Source organism: Malurus melanocephalus, unplaced genomic scaffold (assembly GCF_030028575.1).
Source record: "Malurus melanocephalus ecotype Western Australia unplaced genomic scaffold, MMel_1.1 scaffold_1, whole genome shotgun sequence".
NCBI classification, from domain to species: Eukaryota; Metazoa; Chordata; class Aves; order Passeriformes; family Maluridae; genus Malurus; species Malurus melanocephalus.
Window position 1 is genome coordinate 8231846 of NW_026623233.1, and position 11060 is coordinate 8242905.

At 43.1% G+C, this 11060-nt stretch overlaps 1 protein-coding gene across 2 annotated transcripts; it reads left to right on the forward strand.

The window, feature by feature from the left end:
* Positions 1–1325: 1325 nt before the first annotated feature.
* Positions 1326–9893, forward strand: LOC130589268 (coagulation factor VII-like). Of its 2 annotated transcripts, XM_057390551.1 has the most exons (9): positions 1326–1534; positions 3738–3898; positions 4467–4491; positions 4583–4696; positions 5284–5424; positions 7602–7708; positions 8180–8300; positions 8495–8709; positions 9626–9893. In XM_057390551.1, exons 1-9 carry the CDS (start codon positions 1465–1467, stop codon positions 9725–9727), a joined length of 1056 nt encoding a protein of 351 aa, XP_057246534.1. In that variant the 5' UTR covers positions 1326–1464; the 3' UTR covers positions 9728–9893. The 2 variants fall into 2 exon arrangements, with proteins under 2 accessions (XP_057246534.1, XP_057246526.1); XM_057390543.1 differs by lacking the exon at positions 9626–9893 and having other exon boundaries at positions 1338–1534; positions 8495–9214.
* The last annotated feature ends 1167 nt before the right edge of the window (positions 9894–11060 follow it).

Here is an 11060-nt window from a genome sequence, read left to right on the forward strand (position 1 = left end):
CAGGGGATTGGGGGCATAGGGGCAGACTCAGGCTGGCCTCAGGCAGAGAAGGAAGAACTTCATTCTCTGATCTGTGTGACTCATGCASCTAGATGGGGCCAGATCTTTGCCAAGAAGAAAAATTTTCAAGCTTAGGTTTGATCATGCTAATCTGAACATGCACTTGCTATTTTCAACTCAMTGCCACAGGCAAGTGAACAAGGAGTAAGGATTGTGTTGGCAGGCTRTGAGGTATGGAGAGGGTTCCCAAAAAAGCAGCATCGTGCTGCTGTAACTTCTTTTGCATTCCAGTAACTGGCCTCCTTCCTCTGCCTGGGACAGGACATGCTATTGCAGCCATCCCATGAACTGGACTGCTGGGAATTAGCCAGGCTGTGATCCAGATAAATGCCTGGATACCGTCTCTTGGGAATGCTATTTCAAAGCAGAATATCCAGCTGTGTGCATTGCCCCTAAATAACAGGAGTTGGAAACAACAGCCAAGAGCCTGACTTTTCCTGAGCAATCACAACTTCTGCTGAGCGTTGGCAGCAAAGTAGAAATTGAGCTGTTGCTTTCCTTTGCAGTAGCATTCAAATGCAGATCTGACCCTCCTTCCTTTCTATGCAGGAAGGGGAGGGCAGACTGGAAAACACTCCAGCTTCAGGCAATGCTTCACTTCTCATAGATAAACATGCTCTTTACCTTGCTGCTATCTTAAGTAAATATTTCTCCAAGAATGTTGTCAGCTCTCCAGTCTGATGCCATTAATTGATTTCCATTAAATCAGAGGATTGCTTWTGTTCCAGATGAAAAACCATCTGCAGATTGTCCCCTCAACTCCCTGTAGTTACTAATGAAGTACAGCATGGATCAGCTCAGTGCCAATTCCAGCTGGTACAAGTTGTGCAGGCCACATGGGTCTGGCAGTAAAAATGGAGAGAACCAGGAACCAGTGTAGTTAGTGCTGGTTAATTAGTGTCTCCAAGCAAATTCAGGCAGAAGTGCAGAGTTGCAGCTGGTGATAGAAAAATGGGACTAGACAGTGGTAGAATCATTCTRCAAAGCATTGAAAGGCCATATCTTGACTGCTGATGCAAGATAAATACCACATTGCTGCTCTCTGCATGTGCGGCAGTGTGGCCAAGTCAATGCCTGTCCTATGATTCAGTGTCCCAGCGTTTGTGTTTCTCATGGAATAGGTGTGTTAAATGGAAAATGCAGGCCTGTGTAATCAGCATAGCCTTTGCACGGGTCAGGAGAGCACACTTCAAAACCAAGCTCCCTGCTTGYGAGAAAAGGGCACATTGCAGGATTTGCATGTGCCCTTCTGCTCAGCTCACCAGGCACTCATGGATCTTTTGCTGTTTCCATGACTCGCCGGCCCCTCCTCTGGCTCCAAGCATTTGAAGCTGAGCTCTTTGGCCAAACAGTCCTTGATGAAATGTCAATACWCTACTGGGACACTGGCTTGCAGGGTTCATCATGATTTCCAGGCAGTGTGTGCCTTTGTTTCTCTGCTTTCTGCTGCTGATCCCTCTTTCTCTGGATGCAGGTATGTTGTAGKATATGGCTGTAATTATGTTTACTGGCAATGGACCTCTTTCCTGTAACTGAGATAATTTCCACTGCAAGTTTTGGGCACTGTTGCACGTTTTTCCTGTGTGTTGCTGTGCCCATGTGTTATTCTAAAGCTCTTATTTATTCTCTGCAATGGCTCCAGGCACTTGTTCTGCCAACTAAGAAAAAGCACCTCTAGACTGCTAGATTAATTTATTGTCTTGGCACAAAGACAGCAGGCAAACCACCAGCTGTCTGTCCTCTACATGAAGAAAGGAACTGRGATTTACTGTTATTTCATGTAGAACTGCAACATTTTTTAAAGCAAAGCATCTATCAATAGCCTGTCATTCAGTTGATGAGCAATTAAAGAGGTGAGGATCCACTCTGTTTCAACAGCAAAAGGCAGAGAGGAGGTAGCTCTCCAGTAGCTCAGCATGTGTCTGAAAACCAGCTCCTGAATTAATGAAGCAGATCCAGTGCTCTCAGATTCCCAGTTAGCCATTGACTGGGTCTCCTGTGTTGCAGTGAGGAAAGGTGGAAATATAGGTAGCAAAGTCAGAAGTGATCCAATACAAATAAGTGGATAATGCCAAAATAACAGTGGAGGGACTCCCCAGCCATGCACTCAGGCACGCTGAGCCTGTGCTCAGGCACTGATCCATGTGCTATGTATCTGCAGTGTAGGGTTTATTAAAACCTTTCAGGGAAAGCCATATCAAATGCATACAGCTTGACTGAAATCAAGGCAGAAAGACCCATCTGACACTCATATAACAACCAAATGTTTATGAAGCACCCAGGGATAAATTCAGTGTACACCACACAATACTTTGTTTCTTTAAGTAACTTTGAAATACAGGGGAAAAGTAACACTATTCTGCATATAATTCAGCACATATCCTGAATTAGACACAAAGGTTTATGGAGACACCTCACATCACTTCAGACTGGAAYAAACTCTCTCAGCATCTATGTTTGTGTGTATATTGGTGGGAACACACCAGTCATGAACTTCAGCATCCCTCAGGGCCCTTTCAGCAGGTAGAAGACAACTCCCATTCTTTCCGGGAGAATGTCCAGGGGAAAGGCAGGAGATACACATCAGCCTCAATCCCCAAATCTACCCACGACCACAGGTGAAATAGTTAAAGTGCTGAAAGGTAAGCTGTTGTCATGAAGCTCCAGAATCTCCCCTACTGACATATAGGAGAAAAAAAAAATCAATAATTTCAAGATTTGTTCTGTTCAGTACATGGAGCAAAAGTACACACCAGCACTCAGACTTACTGTTCCTTACCCTGACTTATTCCAGGAGAACATAGTTGTGCAATGTGCTTCTATCCTGAGGCTGAGGAGCAGGTCAGCATGGTGACAATGACATTAGGGCTTTCAGTGCACACTTCTGCAAGCTGCAAGATGATGCAGTTCTAGGAAATGAGCTCTGTTGATGCCTGCTATCAAACCTGTGTACCCAATGTCTTTCCAAGGCATTGCAGAGACACAAAATAAGTCCCCTTCGTGGCTGTAGTGATGGCAGGAGCTAGGAGCCATACACAGGCTCCACTACATATAGCAATCAGCATTGTCCGGCCTTCCTGTGTACCTTAATACAACCTTCACAACAGAAGAAAACGTAATATATTAAAGCAATGGTTCTTAAATTATGGTCTACTAGTGGTGGAATAAATCCCTTCTTCAGGTCCAGCATCTAGAGGGGTGTGAAATAATGTGTGACTGTGGGTGAAGGGATAACTGTGGTCCACCTGTCACTGTGACTGATGTATCAAGTACAGAAAAATCAGGTTTTGCAATGTACACCAGTGCTAGATGGTGCCACATACACCAGTGCTAGATAAAGTGACACACGCTTTCTAGCTGCTACAGCTATAAGAAACTGCTGCATATGTTAAGAYGCACATGACAAGCATGGAGTCACTGACATACATACAACACACATACACACAACACTGTTGTAACATGCCATCTTCTCCTCAGCTCCAGGATCTCTAAAATCCATGTGTTGTCATTTTACCTGTGAAGCAGGCCAGAGAAAGGGGACTCTTTCACATTTGTCCATTTCTTTTCTGAAGTATCTTAGAAAAAGCTTGGAAAATAGAAAAGCTTTCAGTGCCCCCAACCTCTTCTGTCTGGCAAGTGCAGCTGTATGACAAACAGAACACGCCGCTGTTTTTCAGTCTTTCTAAAGAAGGAAGAGGCGAGCAGCATTYTGCAAAGGCAAAGACGAGCCAACAGCTTCTTTGAAGAGATAAAACTGGGGTCACTAGAGCGAGAATGCAAAGAAGAAACATGTTCCTATGAAGAAGCAAGAGAGATTTACCATGATGTTGAAAGGACAGTAAGTAACACAGAACTGGGTGAGCACTTACTGTCATAAGGATTCTCCCACTCAGTGGTGTGCTTTGACACTTTTGACACCACCAGAGCTAAAAAAGCRCTTTGTGTCCCACTGTTTGCATCATTTTCTTATATCTATAGGGGGACACAGCAGCAGGGAGTTGCAGGAGGGAACACTGCATGGGGATTCCCAGGCAGTACCCATCCAGGGGATGGTGGGAAAATGGATGCTTTCAAAGTCATTTCCCAAAACCCCAGTAATGCCTGCCCTGAAATTACTTTAAATTATTTTATTGTGCAACATTTTTTCAGGCAATCCCACCTCAACTATAAAGAACTTATTTAGGGACGACGTATTTATGTGTGTTAAACAGGGCCCTTCTCTATTAGTATATGAAAATAATGTACAATCTGGAAAATGACATTAAATATTTTAAGGATATTAACTGCCACAAACTATAAAGCAGAAGTGGCATCATTCTGACTGTCTATTACCCACCCTGTGCAACAAGGGCTGTAAGGCTTGAGTTGATTTTTCTTTAATTAAATTTCACATCTTTTTCTTCCAGGATGAGTTCTGGCTCACCTATTCTGGTACGATCATTCGGGATGTTCTAACAGCTCTGGGACACTCCCACTGCTGCAGCYCTTTGTGTGAGCTGGACTGACACTGAATGTTTTACAGACCCTAACCAGTGTGCCTCCAACCCCTGTCAGAATGGTGGGATTTGTGACGACCAGTTTCAGGATTATGTTTGCCGCTGTCCTGTCGAATACGAGGGCAAAAACTGTGAGAAAGGTCAGCTGGGGCATAACTTGACGAAATTCAAATTCAATTATTAATTCAAATGCAAGGCATTGAGATAAACAGTAGCAATCATTATCATTCAGGATTTGGACTTGATGATCCTCGGTTGGAGGATCAGTTGGTCCCTTCCAAATTAGGATATTCTATGATTCTGTGATTCTGAATCATTCTAGCTGTGGCAGTGGCTGTCCATATGCTTTTGGTGTCACATCATGGATCTAACCAGAAAGCAGTTAGGTASTGCAAGGCAACAAGATACTTGCTGCCCTATTATGACATCGTAAAAAAAAAAAAAAAGGAACGAAAAATTGCCTTTTGTGCACCATCTGAGAGAAGAGAAGGCAATTTATTTTATTTTGGGTATATATTTCTTGGGCAAAGCCTATTCTTCCCTAATCCCTGGAGATCCAGGCCTACCTAGCTTTTGATGGAAGGCGTTTTTGATGAAGTTGCTCTGCACAAATCACAGAAATCTCTTTTCCTGCCTTGCTTTCCTGACAACCTTCCAATTGCAAGTCATCAGTATTAAGCACAGAAATCCATGTCTTGAAACCTAAATGCTCTTTCTCTGACCTCAGCTGTGGCTGACAGACTGAAGTGCATTTTTGACAACGGTGGCTGTGAACAGTACTGTACTGACAAGCTGTCCAAAATACGCGTGTGCTTCTGTGACGATGATTACACTTTAGCGAGTGATGGCGTGTCCTGCATCCCTCAAGGTAAGCCACTAATAACCTCATGATAAATCTAAGCCAGCTCTGGAAGAAAAGTTTTCAATGTGTACACACCAGGAGGTGCAATGTATAACTCTCAGATACCAGCTCCTCATCTCTTCTCCATGGGAAGAGTCCTGAACTGTACTTTTGGCTTCTGGTACAAGTTAGTCTCTCCAGCCTGAAACTGTGACTAGATTTTATTGTTATATTTATTTTAACACAGGAGTCAATAGAGGAAGAAGCCTATTAAAACCAAAGAGAAACAGTCTTTCTTTCTTTCTTCCTTCCTTCCTTCCTTCCTTCCTTCCTTCCTTCCTTCCTTCCTTCCTTCCTTCCTTCCTTCCTTCCTTCCTTCCTTCCTTCCTTCCTTCCTTNCTTCCTTCCTTCCTTCCTTCCTTCCTTCCTTCCTTCCTTCCTTCCTTCCTTCCTTCCTTCCTTCCTTCCCTTCCTCTTGTCTTTCTCTTCTTTCTTTTTCCTAACTGGTAGGAATAACACTCTTTTGGTATTCTTATAGGCACTGTGGGTAGATATTTCTTTCACTCATCTACCAAGCTAAATTCCAACTGGGYCTAGGGTAGTGCAAGTTAATTATTTTGCCAGTACATAAGCTGGCACCTGACTGTGTTGCAGATGCCTACTTGAATTACTTTATTAGGGGGAAAAAGAGACCCCTGGGGATATGAACATAACAACATAAAGGACAGAKCTGCAGGGAGCATGCAAAGGAATTYTAAGGGAAAATGCCCCACTACACATACCTCAATGGAGCACTCATGCAAAAAGCTTCTAATGACAACCTAACTTTCAACAGCAGCAATTTCATTAGAAAAAACTATCTACTAATGTGCTTAACCCTTATTAACAGATTCTGCAGTACCACGTGATGRGAAAGCTGCTTTTGTTAAAAGCAGAGAACAAAGAATTCCAAATTCCTCACAGGCTTTTCAGTGCATCTTCCCCTTCAAGGAACATGTCTATGTTGCTGTTTGCTTTTTGGGGATCAAAATAGCCATAGAACTGACCATGGGTTGCAAGTAGAGAAAACTGTGCAACTGCCAGGCTGACAGACCCCTCACTGTCTTTCTGCCATCTCCCACAAAGATCCACACCTGTCTTGCCCTACACACAGCATTAGACACTATGGGTCTTGTGTTTTATGTCTGTTCTAATATTTCACCAGCTGCCACCAAAAGCCTAGTCCTGTTTCTCCATACCTTGTGTGTACCTGTGAAACCTCAATGCTGTCTCCATGTCAGCTGAAGCACTTACAGATCCATGGAGTGTTGCCTGCAGCTCAGCACAGAATATAGGGCTCTGGCTCCCAAAGTGGTAGAAAGAGAGCAGCCCTCCTCAGTGTCACCGCAGAGTGCCTGCCAGACAGAAGGGACAGACTGTTCAGTTTCAGCACAGACATGTGGCACACASGCACACCCAAAGGTAGACTTTCTTCTTTACAGGAAAGCTCAGTTGGGTCAAGGATGTACTGAAAACACTAAGGTTTCCTTTGCATACAGCTTAATTACAAGTTCAGTCAGGACTTGGTTCTCTTTATTGCCAGTCTTCACASGCTGGCTCAGGCAGAACACAGAGATGTGCAGCCTGGGAGAATCCAGCATGCTCTGGACACAAGCAAACGAGGTGGTCTGGGAGAGGCAAACCAGAAGACACAGTGTCTGCTCTTAGGGCATCTTTGGCTGTGCCCAAACAAAGAATGACAAAATGTTCACCCCATGACTAAGCCTCTGTCTCACTCTGCTGTGGATGCTGTGTTCTTGGTACAACTGATTTAAAGCCAGCAGGGGGAATGAAAATCTGTGGACCACAGAGCTTGTCAGGGTCACTTCTGCACTCCAGCCTGCAGCCTACCTCAACATGTATCTTAAACAGGTTTATCGTTTGCAAAGCCCTACAGTGGGTGAATAAGTGTCAATAATGCTGTAAGGTCTGAACTCTAATTTTAAGTGCATTTCTGGCTCTTTCCAAACAAAATAGGCTATTTACTTGCTGAGCTGTTTTACATTATTTTTGAGAATCCATGCTCCCAGACTAGAAATCAGTTTTYCAGCTAACATAGCTTCACTGAAGACTTTACACATTTTGCTGTGAATTCAGAACAAAATGCCACTTGCTGCCTTTTTTGTTTTGGGATTTTTGTTTTGTTTTGTCTTTTTTTTTTTCAGTGAAATACCCATGTGGAAAAATACCAGTGCTGGCAAAAAGAAATTCAACTGCACGAGGGAGAATAGTAGGTGGTTTAATCTGTCCTCCAGGTGAATGTCCATGGCAAGTGAGTTTGCAAAAATCTTTCACTGCATTTTTTTTATATTTCCTTAGAAATCACTGTCTTAAATTCACTGTTTTATCAATGTCTTGATAACCAAGTTCCTTCTTCATCCATAGCAAGCAGATCCACCTGTTTCACTAAGTCACCTTAGCTTTGCTCGGAAGTATCTGGTTTTATAGGACTAGAGTGGTAGCACAACTGTCTCTGTCTCCTGACCCTTAACTTTACTGCCAGCAAGAATTTTAGTTGAGGCCTCCAGGAATATGTTCTTTGCCRTAACAGGCAGGGTCCATACTATAAGATGGAGAAATCTCAATGGGAAGACTTCCCCTCCTAAGTTCTCCATGCAGTGAGCAAGGTATTGTCAAAGAGAGTTGCATAAAGGGACAGAAAGRAGCAATATGAAACCCACCTCTACTGAGATTTATGTCAAGCATGTTTTAGGTAACACATATATTTGCTTTATGTTGGCAGGCCCTTATAATACAGGATCAGAAAGAAAAGTGTGGTGGTACCCTGCTTTCTCCAGAGTGGGTGGTCACTGCAGCTCACTGTTTGGAATATACTCATCCCAAACAGCTTCGGGTGAGACTGGGTACGTATCTTCCCCTCCTCATTTTATCAAGCTTGTGGCAGCTTCTCATCCTAATAAAACCAGAGTAGAAGGCTTTGGTACTACAAAGTAATTGTCCTCAAGAGGTGATGTCAGACTAGAAACACCCTATATCCTCAAACTTCCAAGGAATCAAGGAGCTACCTGACATCATCTGTGATTAATAACTCTTCCAGGTGAACACAAAATAAATGTCGATGAGAAAACTGAGCAAGATAGTGGAGTCGCCAGGATGATCATTCACGAAGGATACATAAATGGACAGGTCAATAATGATATTGCCCTCTTGAAACTGGAAACACCGGTGAATCTCACCGACTATGTGGTGCCAATCTGTTTGCCTGAGAAAAGGTTTGCTGTCCRTGAATTGTCCACCATCAAGTTCTCCACAGTAAGTGGATGGGGACGCCTCATAGACGGAGGTGCCACCTCTTCTGTTCTGATGAGAGTTGATTTGCCACGTGTAAAGTCACGAGAATGTGAAAAGGAGACCAATTTTAATATTACAGAGAATATGTTCTGTGCAGGGGACCTGTCTGGGCTTAAGGACTCCTGCAAGGGAGACAGTGGTGGTCCTCATGCTACACAGTACAACAACACTTGGTTTCTGACTGGGATTGTCAGCTGGGGAAAGGGCTGTGCTGTTGAAGGCAGTTACGGGGTTTACACAAGGGTATCCAAATACATCGACTGGTTGAAGGAGCACATGGACTAATGATGTTGAACCAGAGYATTTCCAGGTTATGTGATTGCCCCCCAATCCCTCTGCACCATTTTCCTATTGAAGGATTCCTTCATTATCTTAGACATGTGATACATGTCCATACCCAYGACACTATTAATTATTTGAAGTGAGCTTAAGGTCTACTTGAATACATAAAGTAACTTCCCTCTCAGTGTTGTTTGTAAACTTGTCTATCTTGTCAAGCAGGCACAGAATGACCACAAAAAATCAGACACAATATCCCTTCTTGTTCTGCATCCTTTTCTGCTGAAGGACAGAGCTAGATACTGAGAGARAGACTGTCAGCAACACATCATGCAGACCACAAGCCTTCCTCCAGCTACCCTCTCAACTTCTGGTAATCAGTGAAGTACAGACTTCCTGAGCCAGAAGTTGCATTAGATTGAACAGTCATGAATGAACCCGTTGTCCGTAGTTGTATGCAATCTCCTTTGAACACATTTACGCTWCTGGCTTTCATAATTTCCTATGCTATGGATCCTGTAATATAATGATGAAACAACAGTAAAAAAATAGAAAAGGTGTTTCTTTTCACTTATGTTAAAGTAGCTTTCTCCTGCAGTTGCAGTGGCAACAGGGAGATTTGAGGAGGAGGAACTGCAGACACTCTCCAGGACAGGAAATCCRGGAAAAGGTTAATTCCATATTTGCAGGTCCGCTATAAAAACTTGATTTAAATCTCCTTGCACCAAGCATTATTGCTGTAAGGCTAATAAGTGCAACATTTAACCCTATGAGTGGTGAAGAATGCCACTGATTTAATCTTATCTTTRCCTTGGTGTTAAGCTTGTTGATACAAAGAGTGCAAATGAAAGGGAATGTTTGTTTAATTTGTTGTCCAGTGTAATCTCAATTGTACTGTGTATCCTGAAATCTAAAACCAGACRAGGGTAATTGTCTAACCCTCTGCAAAATGCTGATCAAAGACCATTCACTAAAGTCTTAAGGCATAAATGATAGAATTGAAAACATATACAGTTCAAAAAAGTATTTTCTAAGCTTAACATGAAAACACTGAAAAGGTGAGGAAGATRAAACTGAGCTAGGAGGTTAGAAAACAATTTAACTATCGCATTAAAAACTTGCACTCCAGATTGTTCAAATAATGCAGAATATCAATCACAAAAGCTTATCAGCAAGTAGACAATTGCAACTGATCATACTTTATTATCAAGGGAAGATATTGTCATTGTATGGTCCATATACCAAGCAATACTGAACATCCTACAATTTGCTTTACCAAAAGAGAAGAAAGCACTACTGTTCATTCAAGTAGTAAACTGAACTGGGAAATGCAGCAAATTTCAGGGACCTAAGAAATAAGAGATGTTGTGGTATACAACATGCACTAGAGATTCTCCTTACTCCTAAAGAGAGTCCAGTCTCAAGGAGAAAGGTGACTAAAAGAAGGGACCAGCAAATAAAGCTTCATTTTCACTTAGATGAGGTGCTTGGCAATGTAAAACTATCCCTAACAACCCCTCAACATAGAACAGTTTGTGCTTTCCATGATCCAAGATGATTTCTCCTCTGTAACATTCCAGTGTAAATACTGACATCTATGAACAGATCATCTTGCAGAAAAAGGATAAAACGCAACAAGAAATCAGTACTAATAATGGCTGCACAAAGAGACTTTTTCAAAACAAAACTGGCTTTTAGATATACTTTTAATGTAACAGCCTGTTTAAGCAAGCCAAGGAGATAAAGGAGACCGGATGGCTAGCGCTGGAAGCATCGCAGATGTGGCCTCTGCAGCTCACTGTGATCTCCCCACAGGAAAGGGGAGATTGAGGCCAGCTCCCGGTGAGCCCCAGACCGAGGTCACTGGTCCAAAGCGCGGAGCCAACGCGTTACGGTGTTGGGTGTGAGGCACACGGGTGGGATGGAGCAGCCAAGGACGGCGGCTGCCGTGCGCTGGGAGCCCACCTTTGCCACGCTGGCTTATTGACGGGACGATTCACTTCCCTTCCTCCAAAATAAAAGGTGCAATTTAA